The following is a 26,095-nucleotide window of genomic DNA, read 5'->3' as shown; positions in this document are numbered from 1 at the left end:
CTCTCTACAAGTGGAATCATACCATATCTGGTTTATTTCATTATGCATAATGTTTTCAACGTCCGTCCATGTTGTATCATAATATATCAAACGTTCACTCATTTTATGGCTGTATAACATTCCCTTGTATGTCTTTACCATATTTTGTTTATCTATTCATTTGTCAGTGGACACTTCGCTGTTTCCACCTCTTGGCTGTTGTGAATAATGCTGCTATGATCATGGGCGTGCAACAGATGCTTCCAGTTCTATTGGATATATACCTGGAAGTGGTGGGTCATATGTTCGTTCAATGTTTAACCTTCAGAGAGGCTTAATTGGCTTCTTCTTGTGCCTCAGGCTTCAGTGTAAAAAGGACACTCCTTCAGAAATGCTTTTCCTTACTGCCTGTTCAAAACGGCACCCCACCCAAAACCCCTTCCCGACACACACGCCACACACACGCCGTCATATCCCCGCCTTGGTTTCCTTAAGGCAATTAGTGCTAGCTGGGTGATCCCTAGTTTATCTGACCCCTTTCTGGGATCCTCCCTCGGGATCATCAGCTCAGGGAAGCCAAACCTTATCTCTTGCTCTCTGCTGCCTCTGCAACACTCAGAACAATGCCAGACACACACTGGGTGGCCAGTCCCTGCTTGTTGATGCTCTGTTCTCTTCTCTTCCAGTCATGGATACAAATGACCGATTTCTGCGAAAAGTAACCATCGGGCAGGGAAATACAGAGAAGGGCTATTCTCGGCAGGTAGGTGGTGTTTTCTCCAGGGAGGACTCTGCTCTTGCACTTTAACTGGCCCAGAAGCTGGTTCTCTACATTTCTCTTCTTGTTCTTGCACCCGCAGTAACCAGTGGGCCCCTGATGAGTCAAGGTGTTTCTTCCAGTCCCTCAGCAGGACTGGGAAATCATCAGGAGACAGAAAGTCTCCAATATTATTTTGCCATCCTTTTTCTGTGTGATTTCAGTTGTGTTTCTGGTAAGAGCCATTCAGGGTGTCTCTTGAATATACATTCTAACATATTTTGTTGCCAACCCACCCAGTTAGCACTATATCTGTATAATAACTGAAAAATGAAAATCTCAAGACACATTACTCACGTTTCATAAACCAAAGAACAAACACCCAGTTATTTGGCTTAATAGCCTGAGAAGTTGTTAAGGATAATGTCTTATTACCCAAATCCAGAAAATGTAGAAGATAAATTATGATGTCCACCTTCATTTTAATAGGTCCCAGTGTGGGATGATGGTGCTTAGTGAATATAAAATCATTCTATGATTTTTCAGCCGGGCCCAGCAGGCCTCTAAATTATTATTTTTTGTAGTAAACTTTATAGCTTAAGACACTTTTAGATTTATGGCCTTTACATTGTTAAGTTTTTATTAGCCTGAAAAGAATCACTTTTACTATAGTATTCAGTCCTCCTACCAAATAGACTTTTGGATCTTTTGAAATATTTGAATTAAAAAGTGAATCTGAACAACAAGGTCCTACGCTATAGCACAGGGAACTATATTCAATACCCTGTGAGAAACCATAATGGAAAAGAATATAAAAAAGAATGTGTGTGTGTGTGTGTGTGTATATATATAAAACTGAATCACTTTGCTGTACAGCAGAAATTAACACAAAATTGTAAATCAACTATACTTCAACTTAAAAAACTTAAATTTTAAAAAGTGAATATGAGGATTGAATTGAGAAGACAAGCTAAGCCCCTACTCCGTGCCTCCTCCAAATCCTGGAACTTGCACACACAAACAGATGTCAAATAGTCAATATCCTTGCTAGAAAACCAGAGTCATGGCCATACTCTGGGGAAGCTTCTGAAAGATAGGAAGATGGAATTGGGTTGGTAGAGAAAAGCACAAACCAAAATATGGTGGAAGTATTGGAGGGGGTTGCTAAATTCAAAGGCATTAGATACCCTACTTCTCAGATACAGGAGAGGGATGGGGACAGCTCCCCAAAAACTGGTGCACAGGCACCTTCCTGGGATACCTGTGTTGCGACACAGCCAGTAGATACATTGGTCTCAGCCTTGGGGCCCAGCCGTGGGGGGCGGCTCACATCAAAGTCACAGATCTGCTTGTGTACCGTGCTTCCTGGCTGGCAGTGAAAAACATCTGGTGCAAGGAAAAGCAGTATATTGTGACACTTAGGAAAGGGTAGCCTTTTGTCGTTTGCACAGTGGGCAACTCAGGGCTAATTCTGTGAGAGACTGCAGGACGGGAAGCCAAGGAGCAGCATGTCCTAGGTCCTACTCTCTTGAATGTCTAGAGACAGGGTGAGGTTGTCAGAAATCAGGTCCCCAGACAAGGAAAAGGGAGCATCAAAGCCAGGAGTCGTCCGTATTCAAGGAAAACCCATATCATGAACATGGACACCAGACACAGCAAAGAGAAGCTTAGATGCCCTAGACAAGATTGCAGATCAGATGGGGGGTACTTTGAAGAGATTACCATCAGTATTCTCAGAGGCTTAAGGGATCTGCCCTACAAGGATTGAGAATTAGCTGTTGTGGAAAAAAATGGGTTAAAATCTTAGAAATAAAACTGTAGTGTCAAAATTAAAATCCAGTTAGTAGATTGAATAAGAATAGGATTAACTGAATGAGAGAGGAAAGTTCAATCCAAGAAACTGTCTCAGAACATACTACCAAAAGGAAAGCCGTAGAAAATATAAAGGAAAAATCAAGAGACATACGAGACACACCGAGAAGTTCTAACACTCATCTCAAGTTACTGGTGAGAGTAACAGAGAATGTAGGGAAGAATGTATTCGAGGAAGTAATAAAAAGGGAATTTATTGACTTTAAGGAAAATTTAGAATTTTCATATTAAAAAACTTAACAAGTGCTGAGCAGCATAAATGAAGTAGACTTACACCCAGACACATAATGTTGAAATTTCACAACGCTAAGGGTAAAAAAATAAAATTCCAAAGAGCTGCCAGAGAGGAAAAAAGTCTTGATGAGTCACAAAGGAGTAAGATTCATATTGTCATCAGACTTCTCATTGACAGCACTGAATGCAAGGTGACACTGGGAAAACTGATTTGGAGTTCTGAAGGAACAGCATTTTCAATCTAGAATCCTTGAGTAGAAAGAAAAAAAAAATTTGGAACAGAAAATAAAAAATAAGCTGGAATGAGTCAAACACAGTAGTTTGGCCTAGTAGAATTGGCACTGACGTAAAAAGCAGAAACTCTAACAAATAGATGATTTTGACATAAATAAAAATTAAAATCTTCCATATAGAAAAATGATTTACCAAATCAGTAAAAGACCAGTAACAGTCTGGGAGAGGTTATTTGCAGTATAAATATAACAACGGGTTAAAGTGCCAAACATAAAAAGAATTTCCATAAATTAATACTCAAATACTGCTCTCAGTAAGGCCTTCACTCATCACTTTCTTTAAAACTGCACCTGCCTGTCCCCAGACTCCCTATTTCTTTCCCTGCTATCCTTACTTATTTGTTTATTTTCTGCCTCCCCCCACTAAGATGTGAGTTTCATAAGGGCAGGGGTTTTGGTATGTTTTGTTCACTGCTGTATTCTCAGTGCATAGGACTTTGTTACATAGGAGTAGTAGGTGTTCAATAAATCTATACTAAAGAAATGAATAGGATAAGTAGCAGATAATAAGACTTATCTATGAGCTCATTAAAACATAAATAAATTAATATTAAACATTAATGAGGATGCAAAGAAATAGAGACTTTTATACAGTATTAGTGAGAATATAAACTGTAAAGCCTTTTGGATGATAGTTTGTTAGTATTTAAAATTTGAAATGTCAGAACAATTCTAACTTCAGGACTACAGATTCTTCTTAAAAAGGGGGAAATATTTACTCAGGTACAAAAAAAATCTATATATAGGATATTAATGGTAGCATTTTTTGTAATGGTGAACATTGGAAGCAATGCAGTGTTCATCGTTAGGGGTGATTACGTATATGTGGTGCATCCTTTTGCACAACAGAAACAGGTAGCCATTGAAAATGATAAAGTGTATATCGGGAGAGTGACATAGAGCTCTCATGCAGATTGTGAAATTGAAGGTTGTCCATACAAATGTATGGACACCAAGGGGGAAAAGTGGTGGTGGTGGTGGGGGGTGATGGGAGATTGGGATTGACATGTATACACTGATATGTATAAAATAGATAACTAATAAGAACCTGCTGTATAAAAAATAAATAAAATAAAATTCAAAAACATAATAAAATCAAATCTTGGAAAAGAAAAAACACACGTTCAAAGAATTTGGACTAAAATGAATATAGTGTAATCCAGTTTATGTTAAGAAAAAGCCAGCATACATGTTTATATGTGTAAAAAACACATAAAATGGAAGCTGGAAAGCTGTTCGCCTTCTGAAATCAGTGACTTCTGATTTCAGAAGAGGAATAGTAAGGAAGTTCTTTCACATTTTCTCTGCGTAGTTTTGTACTCTATCTTGGCACTAGAGAGATGCAGGATTAACAATTGCTGTGACCTGAATGCCTATTTTGTGCCTTTTATTGGTAGGCCCATTACATACGTGAGTTTGTAAATCTGGTTTGCAAATGAGAAAAGTTGCCATTTTGTGTTAAGTGACTTGTCCAAGGTTATGTTCTATATTGCTTTATGCATACATATTGTTAAGTAAAAAGGGATTATATCTAAGAGGTTTAACTGCTTTTTTTAACCTTAAAACTATTGAGGACATCTTTTTATGTCAGTAAATGTAGATCTATATCATCTTTTTTGGCTTGTGGGACCACACGGCTTGTGGGATCTTAGTTCCCCAACCAGGAATCGAACCTGGGCCTTTGGCAGTGAAAGTGTGGAGTCCAAATCACTGTACCACCAGGGAATTCCCTATATCATCATTTTTTTAATGCCTATATAATACCACATCTTGTAGATGTACCATAATAGATACAACCATTTCGCTGTTAATGGACAGTTAGGGTGTTTGCAGTGTTGGGCTGTCATAAATAAGCTGTAACATACACATGATAAACAGATCCATAACTGCAGAGTCAAAGGGGATTCGCATCCTTGTCAACATGGCTTTTTGTCTTTTGTCTAAATCTGTGATAAACACTAAGAATAATCTCATCTACACCTTAATGTGATTTAGAAATATTTTATTTGCAAAACAAAAGTGAGCAGCCCTCTGTTAGCTATACCATTCAGGCATAAAATGAGGAGCTATAGTTATATTGATCCTTGTTTCATTTTGATGTTGCTAGAGGTGCAAAATTTTGAAATTGTAACGAGTACAAATGAAGAACTTACAGGTGTTACACATTCCACTTATCACTTACACAGTTCATATTTTAAGAATATTTCTAGCCTTAGGTTTTGCACAGAAAGTCTCATCATTTTTAGTTATTTTTCATACGTACTGTTTTTAATGGGTGTAGAAAACCCTAAATTTCATACAATGAAAAACCACTTAGGTTTGGGATGGGTTATACTGAGAATGTAATAGTTGAGTATAGGTGCACCTGCCTTTCAGGTAATGTGTTTTCACTAAATCAGTGACTACTGAAATCTCAAGCAGGAAGTAGCCAGGAAAGCTCCTTCTTTTCTTCACTTCCTTTCTTGTGGGTGCCGGAAATGGACAATAAAATATCTCCTGAGGTGATCCCTCCAGGGTACAGCCATTTTCTATGTAAGACTGAACTTGTCTGGCTCACATGCCTCTCGGGAAGGAGTGTAATGAAGCGGTTTTGTCCAGTGGCTGAATTCGGAGGGGGAGGACGTGCGCGGTCCTTGTGTCTCTTTTGGCCCCTGTTGGATTGTGTCCGGCTTGGAATCAGAGCCAGGAGCGGGAACGGGAAGGCCAGGAACATTTCTCGGCAAGTTGCCGCTCTCCAGCATTCATGGCTGGACGATTCATGATCTGATGTGGCCAAGCCTCCGTGGACAGCTGAGAACGGATTCCATGTCAGCTTATGACGGGGGGATAACAGAAGTCGAGGGTCTCCTCACCGCTGTGCTGAGCTCCAAGTCTGGGGAACTGGCCTCAGAACCCTCTTTTCTCACGATCTCACCTCTTTGCTGGGCAGACACATGCATCCCCCTTGACACACATAAATAACAGCAGGGGTAGGCAGCAGACTCTTCCTTTATTTTGCTGATGTGCATTGAATGCCTCCTGCACGTCACACTCAGGCCTCCAAGCTGGGGACTCAGGAGCAATCCCTCCCCAAATGGTCCCTGCCTTCATGGCACTCCCAGTCCGCGGGTGGAGCCGTGCGTCCATCAGGTCATCACATTAATAATTACAAGGCTGGGGGCTTCCCCGGTGGCGCAGTGGTTGAGAGCCCGCCTGCCGATGCAGGGGAACCGGGTTCGTGCCCCGGTCCGGGAGGATCCCGCATGCCGCGGAGCGGCTGGGCCCGGGAGCCATGGCCGCTGAGCCTGCGCGTCCGGAGCCTGTGCTCCGCAACGGGAGAGGCCACAGCAGTGAGAGGCCCGCGTACCACAAATAATAATAATAATAATAATAATAATAATTACAAGGCTGAAACGTGCTACGGAAGCAAATCCCATAGCGCCGTGAGCTGCTGTAATGGGGGGCCCAGCCAGGCCGTGCTCAGCACAGCAAATGGAGGAAGGGGTGGCCTCCCTAGGGAGCACTGATCCCAGGACCGGGCATGTGCTGGAAACTTGTGCCTCTGAGAACGGCCCATCGCGGGTTAAACCCTGGGCCTGCAGGAATTGCTGCAATACAGATCCCCATGGACATGGCCATCCAGGTGGAGCTGCAGCTGACCAGTACCTTGGCTTTGCCTTTTCAGGCGCAGTTTGACATCGCCGTGGCCAGTGAGGTCATGGCAGTGCTGGCTCTGACTGACAGCCTCACGGACATGAAGGAGCGGCTGGGCAGAATGGTGGTGGCCAGTGACAGAAACGGGCAGCCCGTGACAGCAGGTGATTTGGTACGTCCATCTCAGAAGCTCCAGAGAGCTCCCTGTCCCTGTTCTTTTGTGATCAGGAGAAGGAAGGTTTTCTTCCTCTTGCATCACTGGGTAATAATGGGGATTCAGAGAATTTCTGCACACATTTTCCTGCTCACAATCCTGTTTGTCTGACAACTTCACCATGTTCTCACAGGCATTTATAACATGCTTGTACCTGACTGCAAGCAAAGCATATGAAATCTATTTCATGAGCTTTTCACGATCCTTTCCAATCCTGGTCTCTGCTCTGCCTGGGGTGCGGTCACCCTCCTGCAGCCTGCGGCTTTTTTTAAAAAGTGTGATCTACGCTGGCTTTAAATTGAGGGCAAGTCACCTTTCCAAGGAATAAGAAGTGACTCCGCCTTCGTGAAAGGGAAGGTTAAGTTAAAAATGGCACATTTTTGGCTCCAGCCTGCTCCCTGGGCACCCTGGCTTGTTTAATTTTGTGCCTTCGACTTGGGTTTCACAGTATAAAAACAGAGCTCCCCCTTAATCATTCTTACTCATGTAGCTTTCTGTTGCGTGGAATGATGCTTCTTACAAAGCTTTCTTGGTACCCTGGCACACCACCACCTTTCTTAGTGCTTTCTGTAATTTGGCATGCTAATCTTTTTTCCTTTTTTTAATAACCAACTTTACTGTTAATCCTCATCAATGGTGTAGCTATTTCATTTGCTTGTACGTGTTTATAAGCACATAGTACTTAGTACAACGTAGGCAGCCATTACTCTAAATTTAAGCTTACTATCCCACATATCGAGTCACATACCATAATGGAATCTTAAATGCACACTGATGATTGAAAAACAGTTGTGAAAAGGAGACAGGCAAATTAATATTTTATTAATTCCAGGGCCTTGGGATATAATTTTAAACCTTTGCCAAAATGTCTTGGTTACCTTTTGGCTCTTTTGAAGACATGAATCTGAATGACTCGAGTCTTGTCAAGTGGATTAAATAGATATATTTATATCAGCAGCCCATGGAATGCTTAGTATAAGGCTTAAAGAGAAAACTCAAACCCAGGTTGCTGTAAAAGTACTGCTTTTTAAAAATTATCGACATCTCAACATTTCTCTCTAAACTTGCATGTAATAGTTTCTGTATAAATATTTATCTGTATCCTCTTAATCTTAGATATCGATAAATACGTGCCAGGAGTAGTTTGAAACTTTATCCACAAATATTTCCCTAAACTTACTCTTTTGGTTTGTGATAAAACTCTTGGATCTGGACCAAAAAAACCCAAAGTTAACTCTTTTTAGTTTTCTTTTGTGTTTCTTGTTTGCAGAAGGTACCTGATTTCTCCATATATTTATAATAGGAAGGTTACAGTTCTTGCAAGGTTTATTTTCTGCAATAAAGTAGAAAGTAAATTCGATTTTTAAAGAAATCTTCAATGATTAAATATTATAAAAATACAAAAACAGAAACTGATCATGTAAGAGAAACACTTAACATTGTTGGTGATAGAGGTAGAAGGAGAAAGTAATAAACGAATGCACCTTGGAGAGCTGAAGAGTTTCTAGATTCTGCCACCTTCTCTGTTAGGATCTGTTGCATGCCACATTTATTTTCTCAGGGCCACGTTCACATGCATTTGCTCATATTATGGCCTTCCAATAACTGACTAATCTGTTGAAAGATACTTGCCCAGTGTCTTTAGAAAAGGTGGGAGTTTTTTTTAAAAAGCTTCCCTTTGTGGCCTTCCTTGGCACAAATAGTTTCCCCAGTAGCTCTCAGACTTCATCCCTGCTGTGTCTCTTCCTCCACCTCTTCTTTTCCAGGAATGGGATGGTGAGCTTCGAGAGAGCCCAACTCAAGCATTATAGGATTGGAAGGAAGCAGCCACAATCTATGTACAAGTGGCATCAGCTCCATTCTAGGCAGACATAGCACGAGAGTCAGAAAAGGAGAAGCCTTTCCAATGCAACAGTGTTCTGAGTGCCTTCTGTTATCTGTGGGAGGAGAGGTCGAGAGAGGGTGGGAAACCAGAATGGGTGCCTTTAGACACGTCCCTTTCCCTTTCTTCGTTCCCTCTGTGTAACAAGCCTTGTTTTTGTTCTTCATCTGATTTCTCGGGGCAACAGTGTAATCTCTGGTAATGAAAAATGATGTGCATAATTGCAAATTGAAAGGTATGGCAAGCCTCTTATTTCCATCAAAGGAGGTTTTATTTAAAAATGCAATGACTACTACTTCCCCATCACACCTTAGAAGGGTTGGCATCCATTCAGGTGGAGGAGAGATGGACAGAGGCAGGAGCGCTGTGTCACCTGTAGCTCAGAGGTGACGGCGGCTGGTGGGGATGCCCACGTAGGAGGTAGGCTGGTGAGAAAAGGCTGAGAGACCCTTGTGCGAACGATTTTTTGTCAATAATCTAAATAAATGGGCTTTTTTCTCCCTTTCCTTCAGGGGGTGACAGGTGCTTTGACTGTTCTGATGAAAGACGCGATAAAACCAAATCTGATGCAGACCCTAGAAGTAAGTGATTTTCTTTTCATAGACATTGTCAACAGAGTTGCATCAATTAGATTGCTTGCGTGTTCCCACACGTGAGCATTTCCAGCCAATATGAGCCCATGAGGAACATCGAATAACTGCTCGGTCGTCCCCCCAAAAGCTCAAAGTCCTTTGATGTGATTCATATCTTGGCTGATTAAGTACTAATTGACCAGAGGAGAAACTTAGAAACTCAGTGTCTGATATCTCAGTAACTTGTGAAGCCACCTTTATCACGTTTACATGATGTTTTCTATGTTGCATTTTTTTTTTTGACTCAGCTTCTCATAATCCTTAAGTTTGGAGAGTTTAGGTTTGTTGTCTTTTTTCTCTCCAAGCAGAACGCAGAGTATTCAATAAAATTAAACACACACACACACACACACACACACGCACACACACACACACACACAGAGTAATGCTGAGAAAGGTTTTCCAGGAAAGTGTGCTGTGCTCCACTTTTTTAAGGTCATTTTTTTGTATATGGCTTGCTCAGTGGGGGCTGACACAGCCGATGCTTTTCCTTCCGGACCACTTGCTCTCTTGCTTTTGACGCCTTGCTTTCCTGGCCCTTCTCAGCGGCCTCTCCTCCGTCTCTTTCGCTGCCTTCTTCTTACTTCTCCAGCTGCGCTTTCCTCCGGTATCAGCCATGTGATAACCCTTGAACTCTGGTTCTGAATCTCCTGACCTCGGCATTTCAGACTTGTAGGTGTGGTTACCAAGAGCTGCTAGGGTGGGTAAAAGGCATTTCAGAGTTATGCATAAAAAAAGCATCTCTGATTCCTATCCGCGTCCTACCTCCTCCCACCTCGTCCCATCCCCCAAACCTGGTCGGTGGTTCAAGCCCCAAACCCACCTTCTTGTCATTTTCTACATGGCACACAATATTATCTAAGAGCCCCTATTTCTTTTTTTGTTTACTGTATTTCTCCTCCCACCAGGATGAGAGCAAGACTTTTTCCGTCTTGTTCACCCAGCTCCTAGAAAGTTCCGCACACATATTAAGTGCTCAGTAAACACTTGCTGAAGAATTAAATGGATATTTATTGTTTTTACTCCATTGCTCCTAAAAATATATACATGATAAATAAATAACTAAATGGATGAGAAAAAATGTATAAAGAGACATGATATTGCTTCATCGTAACACTTCCCCCTCAAAAATGAACACATTATCATCATCATTAGGGATGATCAGCTTACTGTTTTAAATAATTATCTTTCTTAGATTAAAAATTCCCCCCACCTTTAATACGTATCCCACTCTAAAAGGCTAGTTTCTTTGGCTTCCCTGGTGGCACAGTGGTGGGGAGCCGGCCTGCCGATGCAGGGGACGCGGGTTCGTGCCCCGGTCCGGGAGGATCCCACGTGCCGCGGAGCGGCTGGGCCCGTGAGCCACGGCCGCTGAGCCTGCGCGTCCGGAGCCTGTGCTCCGCAACGGGAGAGGCCACAGCAGAGGGAGGCCCGCGTACCGCAAAAAAAAAAAAAAAAGTCTAGTTTCTTGTTAGTTGAATGAACTACTGGGTTGGACCGCCCCTAAGCAGTTCTTATTGTGCCCACATTTGTGACGTCATCTTGATGTCACAGGCAATGGGCATTGTGTGAAAAATGAACACAGCATTCAGTTAAAATATCTGCATGTATGAACTCTGCTACCTGCGTCCTAAATATTCATTCCACATTAGCCTGGCTAGTCAGTGGCAGTAGGAACCTAAATCAACAAATGATCTAAAAATCACTGGTTAATGTACAGATTCTGCTTTAGTGCTCATGTTTGAACACACCTGTTGGTTAGTCCCAGAGGAGGTTATCAAGGGTTCCATTGCTGCAAGGTGCCAGGAGACCAGTAGTTCTCAGCCCTGGCTGCACATTAGAATCTCATGGAAAGATTTAAAGATGCTGATGCCAAGCTCACCCCCAGACAAAGTGAACTCTAGGGTGTCTGGCAGGTAAGGCTGGGATACCCTGGGTGATCTTTATATACATACAAGCTTGAGGACTTCCCTGTGGAAGAGAGAGAATAAGAGATCTTAACAGTTTACTATGGGTTAAGCATATGCAGTGTTGAGGAAAACACCCACCTGCGACAGTCTTTTGTCCAATATGGGAGTTCCTGGCCACCTGTGGTTATTTCCATCTAAATTAGTTTAAATTAAATAAAGTTTAAAATTCAGTTCTGCAGCCATACTAGTTCTATTTCTACTTATTTATTTATTTTCACCAGCCACATTTTAAGTGCTCCATAGCCACATGTGGATGGTGGCTATTGTATTGGATAGTGCAGATACAGAATATTTAGAGCACTGCAGAAAGTTCTTTGGAGAATGCTTTTTTAGATCTCTGGTCAGCAAAGAGCAACTGAAGTTTTAATCTTATGAAATGTTTAAAAAGCCCATTATGGAGAATATTCACAGCTTTGTCATCATAGAAACCAAGATATTTCCCGTTATTACTTTCCTAAGTGTTCTGCATATAAAATAAAATACTGAACTCAGGATAGATATTTTTATGTCTTTGGGTTAGTGATAGAATTTCTTAAACAAAGTATTAACTCAGTATGCTGCATCATATAAGTATAAATATCAGTTGAGTGTGTATTTGTGTCTGTGTTTGAATGTCCAGCAATGATGGTCTAAGAATTTTTCTATTTAAACCACATACTGGGAGTTCAAAAACCAGGGCTCTAATACTGCTTTCGTGATTAATCTGCTGTGTGGCTTTCAATTTCATTTTAAATTAAAATTAAATGCTGCCCATCTAGTCCCGAGAGTGGTTATCCCAGGAATAGCAATGTGTTTATGCTGATCCAGCCATACCCTGTCACCTGTCGCCCTGGAGACTGGTGCCCAGTGCTTCTCAGACAGATGGCCAGGATAAGGGTTGCAGGGCATAGGAGAGTGAAGCCAGCCGCCCACCCAGGGGTGGAGCCTGTGACCTTGTCTCTTTAAACTTTTCTCATTAGCTCCGCTAGCTTTCCACAGGCAGCCACATCCTAGGACTGGCAAGGCTAGGAGGTGATGGAGACATTAATACCTTTTAAACAGTGTTTCCGTCAAAGCACTTAAAAGGCTTATCTGCATAGAAGTGAGAAGCTATAGATGGATAGACAGGTGGAGATCTAGACAGTAAACATGCAGGTATGCATTTCCATAAAACACGTATCCCAGTGTTTTATTTCCACAGACATCTGTATGGCCGTATCCATACTCTGTGACTGTCCCTCCTGAGGGCTTTGGGGAGAAAAGTAAATAGAGAACTCTGAGTGGCTTTGATCAATTCTTTTTCACTCTCAGTGATGATTTTTCTTTCACTGCCTTTCTTCCTGCTTTTGTTCACCTCTCTCAGCTTTGAAACATGTTCGCTCACAGCCCATCCTGGTTCATGGGAACTTTCCGTGGCTCCCAGGCCCCATCCCCTGCATCACTCCCTGCCTTCCCCATGTCAGTGAAAGGGCAACCTGTATTTTCACAGGTGGAGCCAAGGTTCACACACGCAGACCTCAGTGGCCCTGGCTGACTCTCAATACAGCCTAAACAATTTAATGCATGTGGGTGGTTTTTTTAGACAGGGCTACAGTCTCTTCTCTTTGACAAAAGAGAAGTGTAGAAATGAAAGTAAGAATGACTATATGACAGATTTCGTTTAAATAATTAAAATCTAAAGTTTTTGAGAATTCCCTTCTTTATTTTTTGCCTCTTTAGTAACTAACATTTTAGTATGGGTGAAATTTTTCTTTTGTTTTAATAGTTACCAGGTAACTTAACTTAAAAAATTAACAGGTAAAAGAAACAATGAGAAAGACAAAGTTTTTAAAAATCAGAATAAGATTATTATTGTAAATATAAAAATGGCTTATCATAAAATGTACTTGCCCTGCCATGATTCCCACGATTCATTTACTGTGTTGATTTTATGATTAGATTTTTCTTGAATTGGTTAATTTCTTAATGGGGTAAACAATTTAAACAGGCCTCTTAGACCATCAAGGTGTAATTCCATTCTTTGTAACAATATAATGCAGAATACTATGAAATAAGGTTTATTTCATGGTCACTAAGACAGCTAAAACAGTGGCTTATCAAAATTATAGTAGGAAATAACTGATTCTCATAGCTTTTTAAAATTTGCTCTTCCACTTCCACAGGGCACGCCTGTATTTGTGCATGCTGGCCCCTTTGCCAACATTGCCCACGGCAACTCTTCAGTGTTGGCTGATAAAATTGCCCTGAAACTGGTTGGTGAAGAAGGATATGTAGGTAAGTCACTTTTTTTAAATGTAGTGTTTGAAGAATATTGAAGAAGTCTGAAAGGTGATGGCTGGAACAGAGTGAGATCCATTCTGACTTGAAATATATTCTTGTAAGCCCACCTTTCAGAGATGGCCTCAGTACAGGAAAAACCCTAAGGTCTGGGCTGTACTAGTGACATGACATTGTGGTTGAACCATAGATTTTGATGTCAAGTGCATGTGGTTTAGCATATAAGCTCTGACACTTGCTGACGACGTGACTTCGGGTACAGTGTAATGACCTCTGAGCCTCAGCTTTCTCAGCTGAGAGATGGTGATAGCAATATTGTATCAAACCTTATCGGGTTATTTTGAAAACCAAATGAGATTATTTATTCATCCAACAAATATTTATTGACAGCCTAACACATACAAGGCATGCGACTCAGAGCTGTGGCTACGCGGTGAGCAAAGCAGACCTAGTCCTGCCCTGCTGGAGCATACTGTGTGTGTAATTTAACAGGAGAAAGTGCTCATTAAATGTTAGCCAATACTAGCAGTAATAGTAATACTGATTACTTGAAATGAAATCAGTCTGCTCTTTGTTGAATCCGAGTGTGATTTTGTGGCCTAATGGAGGGGAGATTCCCAACCATTAGACTAGGACATTTTTATTAGTAGGGCCTCAGATGTTTTGCTGCTGTGAAGCTCTTCTTTGTGGTACCTGCTTCTCTCTGGCTTTTGTTGGATATTCCAGCCATAAAGAGGGGGACACTGCCATAGAGTTTGCTCAGTCCGTGCCAGCCCCAATCCCACCCACAATATTAAGGTTGTAAGAAAGAAAAAGATAAACAAGGATTCATGGAATATCACCTTAATTTGACATCTGAGGCATTACACTGGCAGATTTTCACATGCCAACAAGTAATTTACATTCACTGCGTGAGTGTCTATAATCAAGTCTAGCAATTGCTTTTTTCACCCTGATCATTAGCCTTGTATCTCAGAAGTGAGTTATTTTACATGAAAAGATTCTTCTGGACAAAAGATCTTAGCTCTGCACTTTTACACTCGGCCATTAAAAAGATCACTCAGGGTGGCTGAGTCTGTTTTAAGAATTCCTTATAGACGTACAGTCAGGATCAAATGAGGATTTATGTAGTTCATTTCTCAAAGGTCTGCATTATACAGCTCTCGTGTACTTTGCTGCTTGGGTACCAAATCCGCTATGAGAGTAGCTAGACATGCCGTCTAAGTGGATTTGCTCAATTGATCACAGCATAATTGTAGAGCTAATGGAGGAGGTTGAGTAAGGGCAGGTACTGAAAAGTTGGACGCTTATGTGAAGTGTAGGTTCTAAAGCATCAACTCCACAAATAAAAGAGTTTCTAGAAGAAAGCACTCTATTTTATGCTGACAGAGCTCTCTGCGTCTGTACCAGTCCTTCCTTTATCAACACATATTTATAGAATATGTGTTGTCATGGCTAAGGATTTTTAAAGGCGTATGCTGGTGATGTACACAGAACGTACTAGCTCTCTATGTGACCTTGGACAAGCCATTAGCATCTTTGGCCATGTCCCTTGTAGACAGTCTCATCTGAAAAATGAGAAGCTGGACTAGACAAGGAATTGGTCTGGATAGTTAGCCATGGACCCAGAGTTAAAAGCTGTGGAATCGGAACCCTGCCTGGTAACATGACTTGAAGCCATTTACTTAACTTCTCTAGTCTCTGTGTCCTCTCTGATAAAAGGAGAATACCTGTGCTGCAGTATTTTAATGAGTAATATCAAAAGAGAAAGTGCTTTGGGCTTCCCTGGTGGCGCAGTGGTTGAGAGTCCGCCTGCCGATGCAAGGGACACGGGTTCGTGCCCCGGTCCGGGAAGATCCCACATGCTGCGGAGCAGCTAGGCCCGTGAGCCATGGCCGCTGAGCCTGCGTGTCCGGAGCCTGTGCTCCACGATGGGAGAGGCCACAACAGTGAGAGGCCCGCGTACCGCAAAAAAAAAAAAAGAGAGAGAGAGAAAGTGCTTTTAAACCTAGAGAACTATACAGATGTCAATAATTATGTGAATTATTTCTATGATCTCTTCTAGTCTAAGAGGCTGTAAATGGGAGATAGTTCAGTGACAGTGAAATCTGTCCACTGCCAGAGATTTAGAAGGCTAGTTATAGAATCAGAGTATCCCTGTCAACTCCTTTCAAGTTGTATAACTTTAGGCAAGGTAACCCTTCTGTGCCTCAGTTTCCTTATCTGTAAAGTAAGGATTTTAATAGGACTTGCCTCATAGGTTTGAAATGAGGATTAAATGAGACCATGTGTAAGTCCTGGCATGGCACCTGACACATGGTAAGACAGGATAATTCTTAGCCACTTCTCGTTATTCACTCCATTATTGATACATGACTAATGGAGGTTAAATTTCCTTTTCTATTTAGTTTTTATTTTCAACTGTGGCAAAATGCTTAGAACATAAAATTTATCATTTTAACCAATTTTTAAATTTTTATTTATTTATTTATTTTGGCTGCGCTGGGTGTTAGTTGTGGCATGAGGGATTTTTAGTTGCGGCGTGTGGGATCTTATAGTTGCCTCGTGTGAACTCTTAGTTGTGACATGCATGTGGGATCTAGTTCCCTGACCAGGGATCAAACTGGGGCTCCCTGCGTTGGGGGCATGGAGTCTTACCCACTGGACCACCACGGAGTTCCCATTTTAACCATTTTTAAGTGTACCACTCTGTGAAATGCTTTCACACTGTTGTGCAACCGTCACCATCATTCATCTCCAGGATTCTTCATCTTGCAAAACTAAAGCTCTTTATCCATTGAACAACAACTCCCCATCTCTCCAGTGCCTGAAACCACCCTTCTACTTTCAGTCTCTGCACATCACTATTCTAGATAATTCATACCAGTATTTTTCCTTTTGTGACTGGCTTATTTCACTTAGCATAATGTCCTCAAAGTTCACCCATGTTGTAGCATTTGTCAGAACTCCCTTACTGATTAATTAAGGCTGAACAATACTCCATCGTATGTATGTAACGCATTTTGTTTATCCATTCATCTGTCCATGGACACTTGGGTTTCTTCCACCTTTTGGCTGTTGTGAATAATGCTGCTATGAATATGAGTGTACAAATATCTCTTTTGATATTATTTTTAATATATAAAGATCATGGTCCATCATGTATAACTGTGTAACACCAGTGACTTAGATCAGTATAGACCACGTGACTCAAGACCTGTGGTGTTAAACTCTCACGAAGGTGGCAAATTGATGCTGCAGCTCCATGAAATGCTGGGAGCAAAGTCAGTGTCCTGAACAGTGGGAATAAGGGACAACGCTCTTTCCCCATTGCCTGGTCAAGCCTGCTCTGTGGGCTGGTTCATTCCTTGCACTTGGAATAAATTTATGGTAGATTGCTCTCGCTCCCAGTTAATATCTGGTTCCTTTAAAATATTTTTTAAAACATTCCTCTAGTCACTTTGGTCACAAAAGTAGTCTGATTTTATTAAAAGGATATGGGTCCAGTCTCCTGAAAACTCCAAATTGCATTCAAATGGAAGCTTCACCCTGCCTTCCTGGGTCTGCCTCTGGGCGACAGTGGGAGGGGGAAGGTGGCTGCTTCTCTGACCCCCCTCACCTTGCACTTAGGTCGACTCTGGCCCCTCCAGGGTTGAAGGTTGGCCATTCGATGGTACCAGTCTGGCCTCTTCCACACTCTTGGCAGAAGACCTGTGGGCTGTATATCTCCCTTTCAGAAAATCCCGCTGCTGGTTCTACACCTGGTCTCCGGGTACCGCAGCTCCGGGTACCTTCGACCTTCGACCTCTGACCTACCACCAGTGGAAATGCAGTTACATCTCTCGCACAACCCTGTCATGGGCTGTTTCTTTTCAGCTCATGGACATTTTTCATACCCCAGTCCACCCCTGTGTCCCTGATGGCAGTGTCACTCTTGATTCTTTCCAGTTGTTCTGCTACAGCCTCACTCACTAGCTCCAGACAAGGGGCAGCAGCTCTGCCTCCTTCCCACTGGAGGCGTGGAGTGGGACTGGCACATCCATAACTTTCTTTGAAGAAATCCTTCCCCAGGATTTCTTGTCAACCCCTTTCTTTGAAAGGTATCCCTTGGACTAAGGGATGCAAAGTGTATTTTCAAACAATTCCTTGGCACGTGCTGCTAGGTCTAGCATCATCCTTTAGCATGGGAGCAATTGACATGGTTTTGGGGTGTCAGGCAAAAGACCCCCATTTTAACATCCTTCTACAGAAGTTAAATGCAGTAGTACAGGTTTGTCTGAAGTCTGAGTATGAATTTATGTCCATAGAAAAGTCGTTGTATGTAGGAGACTATCTCTTTTTTTTTTTTTTTTTTTTTTTGCGGTACGCGGGCCTCTCACCGCCGTGGCCCCTCCCGTTGCGGAGCACGGGCTCCGGACGCGCAGGCTCAGCGGCCACGGCTCACGCGCCCAGCCGCTCCGCGGCACGTGGGATCTCCCCACACCGGGGCACGAACCCGCGTCCCCTGCATCGGCAGGCGGACTCTCAACCACTGCGCCACCAGGGAAGCCCGACTGTCTCTCTTAAGATACAAAAATGCTCAAACTCAAAAAGATTGGTAATTTGGATTACATTTTAAAAATAAATTATTCATGATAAAAGATACAAGATTAAAAAGGCATGTGACAGATTGGAAGGAAATATTTTCAAAGATAACAGACAAATGGCCAGGCTTCAGAATAGATAAACCGCCATGGACAACAGACTGATTTTTTGTAGAAACAGGGACTTCCCCTGGTGGTGCAGTGGTTAAGGATCCACCTGCCAATGCAGGGGACACGCATTCGGTCCCTGGTCTGGGAAGATCCCACGTGTGATGGGAAACTATTAGAGGTCATGCCCCCCACCCCAATCTCATTTCTCTGCCCTTCCCACTAGAAGTGCCCCCCATCCTGGGTTTGGGGTGTTGATGCTCAGGTTTTTCGTTATTGCAGCTAATTTACGTATATTCTTTGGTATATATCAACGATTTTCATAAACTTCTTTAAAACTTAGGAGTAGGACCTCTTAATTACAGGTCACCAAATTTTACAACCCGATCTTCCAATGCATGAGTGGAATTCATATTTCGAATAATATTAAGTGAGACTAATTTGGGTGGGGGGGTATTCATTTTGATTCCAGTATGGTTTATTGGTCACTTTCTGCTATAATTCTGAAAATCCAGGTAATGGAGAGTAGCCACACGAATTAGATTGCAGGCTTCAGCCGCCTGGATTTGAATTGCTCTCTGCTGTGTGCCCACTGTGACCTTAGGTAGGTCGAGTAACCTCCCCGAATCTTGGTTTCTCCTTACCTAACTCAAGGCTTGTTTTCAGGGCTCAGTGCAGTAATGCTGGAAGAGCACAGACCCTGGTGACTCTGGCCCAAACAGAACAGTGGACGCCAGCTGCTGTTACCTCATTAAGATGCTAACGATCTTTACTTTTAAGATAAACCTGCACAAATACTAGTGCTTTCTTTCAAGTGAAGAATATCTGTGTTCTGACAATGGAAAACACTACTGCTTGTTCCCTTCTCAGACAAAGGCGTTTAGGACCATTATCCATAGAAGGGATCTGAGATTCTGAGCGGATCTGATGACTCCTTTGGGTTAAGGGAATCCTTCTGGAAATATGGGGATCCTTCTGGAATCCTCTGGAAATGCTGTGTAGTTACCAGGGAGAAAGCAGAATGCCCTGGAACCCAGCAAACTCACAGGTGCATGATATCCAGTACATTCCCCTCTTTAAATTTCAAAGTCTTACTTGCTCACTACTGAAATAACAGGAAAAAGATTTTAGAATTTGCAAAAGTAATGTGGTGTTGTATCTTCTCTAACCAGTTGCATCTGGCAACTATGAATATACCACCACTTCTCCGTTCTCTTGTCAACAGATATTTAGGTTGTTTCCAGTTGTTGTGTTATTATAAACGGTAAATGTTGTGATGAGCAGACATTCTTGCTCTTATCTCCTGGTACGCTTGTGCAAGAGTTTTACCCTAGGAAAGGATTAAATATGCTGGTAACATCCTACATGTGAATAACATAAAACAAGAATCTTCCCTTGTTAAAAGCCTCTCCCCCTCCTCCAGCTACTCCTTCCTCTGTAGGCTCCTTTGCTGAAGCATCGTGCCGGTGCCTGGGCTCATCCTCAGATCCTTTCTCTTGCTGCCCTATACTTTCACCCTAGGACGTGACTGACCATCTCCACACGTAGCCAGGACCTTTCCTTGACCACCATTTATCCAGATGCCTCCTCACACTTAAAAATTTCTAAGCCATATTTTTGATTCTGTTTCCATAGGTCCCAATCCTGCTTCCCCGTCTCAGTTGATGACAGTTTCATTCTTCTGGATGCTTTTGTCAAAGGGCTTGAAATCATTCTTCCTTCCTCTTTTTTATTCACACCCCAAACCCAGTCCATCAGAATGGATGTGACCCAACCACACCTGGCACATGGCTGCTCCACCTGGTTCAGGTCACCACCATCTCTCTCCTGGGCTTTGTGACAGCCACCCCTCACCCCTCCCTGACCACAGAGTCTGTTTCCATAATGCCACCAGAGTAGTCCTGTTGAAGCCTAAGTCACACTCCATCCTGACTCTGCTAAGACCATCCAGTTTTGTATCTTTCAGAATAAACCCAAACATAATCTCTTCCACCATCTGCCCCTCTGATCTCATCTCCTGCCCTGCCTTTCCCCCAGTTTGCTGAGCATCTGGCATGGGTGCCCCCCGCCGCCTTCCACATCAGGGCCTTTGCACGTGCTGTTCTCACTCTCAAAGCTCTCTCATAACTACATGGTTTGCTCCCTTGCCTCACTCAAGTCTCTGCTTATGTGTCAGGGAGGCCTTCTGCGTGCATTCTAGCTGAAAGAGCACCCGCCACCGCCCCCCCAGCACCCCCATCCTCTGTGCTGCTCCACTAGACATGCAGGCATTTGTGTGAACACGGTCTGTCTCTCCACTGAATGTAAATCCTTTAAGGCACTGGGACTTTGGCCCTTTTGTTCACTGCTATATTCTGAGCTTCTGAGTAAATATCTAATAAATGACTCCCCAATTCAAAGAACTCCATGGAGGTGGGGAGCATGCATTAATTTTCCACCTCAGAATTATAAGAATTACAAACTTGCATTCTAAGGACACCCCTGATTCAAATACCAGTTCTGTTCCTTATCAGCTGTGACTTTGAATGAGTTATGTAGCCCAGTGTGTTCTCAAACTCAGCATAGCCATTCCCTCTTTTTATACCAAACACTTGACTATCGTAAATAAAACTCAGGTACTATAACCTTCTACAGGTAATTTCAAAACACAATGTAATGTGTTAGTTGTGATATAAAGGTATTTTATGGTAACATGATACGTATTTCATATGTATTCATTAGGAGAACTACTTCAACTACACTAAAAGATATTTTGAGTAGTGCTTGCACATGCACAAGAATTCGTTCACAGGACGGCCACAAGTGCGGAAGGATTAGGCGTGTTTCGGCAACTCAGATGTCACAAGTGGTTATTGGCGTTGGTGATGCGATTTTCTGCAAAAGTGAACATCTCTTGGCAAAGTTCCAAAGAAAACAAAGTTAGCCTTCCTTCAATTTGCACTCTTGTTTGCATTCCTTAAAAATGATAGCTATTGATAGCTTGATTTGGAGTTTTTATGTAAAACAGATTGCGGGGAGGGCTCCAAGTTCCTATAATCATAATCAGGTTTTCCAGCTACGAGAGTGGAAGGAAAATCAGGTGGGGCAGGGGACAAATATTTTGTGGGACTGTCCTGCACGAGGCAAGGTCTCCAGTATCCTGGCCCCGCCCACATCTTGAGGACATCCTGCTGTGTGCTGGACATCCTGCTGGGGACTTTCTCTGTGTTTTATGTATATGTTAACATGTCTTATACCAACCCTAGGAGGCAGTTGCCATAAAACACCCCATTTTACAGGTGAAGAAACTGAGTTAGTAGCTGCCCACAGGCTAACAGCTAGTGCAAGGGGGGAGCAGAGATTTGAGTCTAAGCCCCGGCACCGAGCCTTTGCTCTTAGCACTGTGCTTTACTGCTTCCTAAATCGTGCACTTTCATTCTGTATCACCATTATCACATAGCCCTATGCTTAGCACGTGACCAGCACTAAATAAATTTTTTTTTTTTTTTTTTTTTTTTGCGGTACGCGGGCCTCTCACTCTTGCGGCCTCTCCCGCTGTGGAGCACAGGCTCCGGACGCGCAGGCTCATGTGGAGCACAGGCGCCGGACGCGCAGGCCCAGCGGCCATGGCTCACGGGCCCAGCCGCTCCGCGGCATATGGGATCTTCCCGGACCGGGGCACGAACCCGCGTCCCCTGCATCAGCAGGCGGCCTCTCAACCACTGCGCCACCAGGGAAGCCCTATAAATGTTTTTTTTTTTAATGAAAAGTTAATAATACACATCACTTTACAGAATAACTTATCTACTGGTAAACATGTCTGAATTTCCTCTAGACTTTTTATGGTAAACATTGGCATATTTGCCGGGTGGTTTTTTTGAGGCAATAATTCATTAATTAAAAGAGTAGTTAAATAAGAAGAGTAAACAGTTTTGAAAGGAGTTTTGAACTTTAGGAATGTCTAACCTGACCTTGACTGTTCCTTTGTGTGCCACAAAATGCAACTTTATTTTCACTGAGTTATCTAGCCTATCCCTACTTAGGATTTATGCGTATTCTAAATAATGTGCTCGTAATGTAGTTCTGCTTACCATCATAAAACATGGAGTTAAAATAAGACCCCTGTCAAAACACTGTCTTGCAGGGATTAGTGCTGTGAAAGTTAACATAAAATGATTTTTAAATGCATAGGCTTTTTGAAGATTAAAAATGAAAATATCCACTATGCAGTGACTTTAATATCCACTATGCAATGACTTTAAATTTATATTGTTTGACTACTATCTTACCCCATCTTGGCTGTGAACTTTCAGCCTGAGGATGCTGAAGCGTCCAACTACCCTTACTTAATGTATAAATTGTAGTTTAGAAAATTGCAGTTATATGAGGTTGTTCTTAAGCTTTTAGCGATGTTTGATATAATTACAATATTGCGCTGTTCTCATGCAAAGAAAACCTAGTAGAACTTTGAGTCAGGAATGTAAGGAAGCTGAATGTCACTAAATGAGTAGTGTATTCTTGTGTGGAACTTTTTATATCTTTCTGGGGGAGGGGAGAGAAAATTGGATTTTTAGGGCTTTCTAAAAGTCTCAACCTCTTGCTAGCTTCAACCATAAATGTTCTTTTAGCCATTAATGTTTTGATGTAAGTAACGTAAAGTTTAAAAACTACCTGAAGTTTAAAAGAACTATGTCAAGTTACAAAGTGCTTGGTTATCCAGTTCAAAATAAAGCAGAGTAAAGAAATAACTGTTTACTTGAAGAAAGAGGTATCTCAATGGAATGATAAAGACCTCATGCAACAGAAGAATTTAAACAGATTTGAAAAACAGAAACTAACAATCAGCATCGTATTAAATATTGAAGTCCTAAATGTACGCGAATGTATTCAGGCTATGACAAGAATACTTACGATGATCACCATCATTATTCATCATTATTCTGCAAGTATTAGCCAATGTAATAAAACAAGAACAATACAAAAGTATAAATATTAGGAAGTGAAAAAATTTCCACTATTTCTATACAGTATGATTGTATAATAGAGAGTTCAGGAAATTTATTTTAAGTAAATTGGTTGGTTGGTTATTTGGATGCAATGTAAGTATGTAATAGTTTTTCTTTATATCAGCAATAAATAGATACTGTAAAAGGGGAAACATCCTATTTATATGTGTCCCCAAACTATAAAATACCTAGGGATAAATTTAACAAGAAACGAGCATCTAGAAAGAAAACCATAAAATGTTATTGAAAGACACAAAGCAGGACTCTTGAGTCTGAATCGTTGGTGAGACATACGCCATGTTCATTTCTTTTTTTTTTTTTTTTTTAAATTTTTATTGGCATATAGTTGCTCTACAATCTTGTGTTAGTTTCTCCCGTACAGCAAAGTGACTCAAATATATATATACATGTATATATATATACATATATCCCCTCTTTTGGATTTCCTTCACATTTAGGTTACCACAGAGCATTGAGTAGAGCTCCCTGTGCTATACAGTAGGTTCTCATTCGTTATCTATTTTATACATAGTATCAATAGTGTGTATATGTCAATCCCAATCTCCCACTTCATCCCACCCCCCCTTTTCCCTATCGTCTATACCAATTTTTCAGATTCCGCATATACATGTTAATATATGATATTTCTTTTTCTCTTTCTGACTTACTTCACTTCTGTATGACAGTCTCTAGGTCCATCCACGTCTCCACAAATGACCCAATTTCGTTCCTTTTTATGGCTGAGTAATATTCCATTGTATATATGTGCCACATCTTCTTTATCCATTCATCTGTCGATGGACACTTCGGTTGCTTCCATGTCCTGGCTATTGTAAATAATACTGCAGTTAACATTGGGGTGCATGTGTCTTTTTGAATTATGGTTTTCTATGGGTATATGCCCAGTGGTGGGACTGCTGGGTCACATGGTAGTTCTATTTTTAGTTTTTTAAGTAACTTCCATACTGTTCTCCATAGTGGCTGAATCAATTTATTTCTTTTCTCCACACCCTCTCCAGCATTTATTGTCTGTCGATCTTGTGATGATGGCCGTTCTGACCGGTGTGAGGTGATAGCTCATGGTAGTTTTGATTTACATTTCTCTAATGATTAGTGATGTTGAACATCCTTTCATGTGTTTGTTGGCAATCTGTATATCTTCTTTGGGGAAATGTCTATTTAAGTCTTCTGCCCATTTTTGGATTGGGTTGTTTGTTTTTTTGATATTGAGCTGCAGGAGCTGCTTGTATATTTTGGAGGTTAATCCTTTGTCAGTTGCTTTGTTTGCAAATATTTTCTCCCATTCTGAGTGTTGTCATTTTGTCTTGTTTATGGTTTCCTTTGCTGTGCAAAAGCTTTTAAGTTTAACTAGGTCCCATTTGTTTATTTTTGTTTTTATTGTCATTACTCTAGGAGGTGGGTCAAAAAGGATCTTGCTTTGATTTATATTATAGAGTGTTCTGCCTATGTTTTCCTCTAAGAGATTTATACTGTCTGGCCTTACATTTATGTCTTTAATCCATTTTGAGTTTATTTTTCTGTATGGTGTTAAGGAGTGTCTAGTTTCATTCTTTTACATGTAGCTGTGCAGTTTTCCCAGCACCACTTACTGAAGAGGCTGTCTTTGCTCCATTGAATATTCTGGCCTCTTTTGTCACATATTAGGTGACCATATGTGCGTGGGTTTATCTCTGGGGTTTCTATTCTGTTCCATTGGTCTATATTTCTGTTTTTGTGCCAGTACCATACTGTCTTGATTACTGTAGCCCTGTAATATAGTCTGAAGTCAGGGAGCCTGATTCTTCCAGCGCTGTTTTTTTTTTTTTCTTTTCTCCAGATTGCTTTTGCTATTCAAGGTCTTTTGTGTTTCCATACAAATTGTAAAATTTTTTGTTCTAGTTCTGTGAAAAATGTCATTGGTAATTTGATGGGGATTGCACTGAATCTGTAGATTGCTTTGGGTAGTGTAGTCATTTTCACAGTATTGATTCTTCCTATCCAAGAACATGATATATCTCTCCATCTGTTTGTGTCATCTTTGATTTCTTTCATCGGTATCTTATAGTTTTCTGCATACAGGTCTTTTGCCTCCTTAGGTAGGTTTATTCCTAGGTATTTTATTCTTTTTGTTGCAATGGTAAATTGGATTATTTCCTTAATTTCTCTTTCTGATCTTTCGTTGTTGTTAGTGTGTAGGAATGCACGAGATTTCTGTGTATTAATTTTTTATCCTGTGACTTTACTAAATTCATTGATTAGCTCTAGTAGTTTACTGGTGGCATCTTTAGTATTTTCTATGTAAAGTATCATGTCATCTGCAAACAGTGAGAGTTTTACTTCTTTGCCAATTTGGATTCCTTTTATTTCTTTTTCTTCTCTGATTTCCATGGCTAGGACTTCCAAAACTAAGTTGAATGAAAGTGGCGAGAGTGGACACCCTTGTCTTGTTCCTGATCTTAGAGGAAATGTTCTCAGTTTTTCACCATTGAGAATAATGTTTGCTGTGGGTTTGTCATATATGGACTTCATTCTGTTGAGGTAGGTTCCCTGTATTCTCACTTTCTGGAGAGTTTTTATCATAAATGGGTGTTGAATTTTGTCAAAAGCTTTTTCTGCATCTATTGAGATGATCATATGGTTTTTATTCTTCAACTTCTTAAAATGGTGTATCACATTGATTGATTTGCGTATATTGAA

The 26,095-nt window shown here is 41.4% G+C and overlaps 1 protein-coding gene across 1 annotated transcript in view; it reads left to right on the top strand.

Annotated features, from left to right (window-relative positions):
- Positions 1-26,095, top strand: part of MTHFD1L (methylenetetrahydrofolate dehydrogenase (NADP+ dependent) 1 like) — a 214,176-nt gene that overhangs the window by 82,153 nt on the left and 105,928 nt on the right. Inside the window, exons 17-20 of the mRNA XM_024122544.2 lie at positions 666-742; positions 6,800-6,940; positions 9,377-9,445; positions 13,608-13,719. Of these exons, the coding sequence (XP_023978312.1) occupies positions 666-742; positions 6,800-6,940; positions 9,377-9,445; positions 13,608-13,719 (399 nt within the window). The remainder of the gene's footprint in view (positions 1-665; positions 743-6,799; positions 6,941-9,376; positions 9,446-13,607; positions 13,720-26,095) is intronic.

This window comes from Physeter macrocephalus, chromosome 10, assembly GCF_002837175.3.
Source record: "Physeter macrocephalus isolate SW-GA chromosome 10, ASM283717v5, whole genome shotgun sequence".
In the NCBI taxonomy this organism is placed as follows: domain Eukaryota; kingdom Metazoa; phylum Chordata; class Mammalia; order Artiodactyla; family Physeteridae; genus Physeter; species Physeter macrocephalus.
This window is presented reverse-complemented; position numbering and strand designations above follow the sequence as displayed.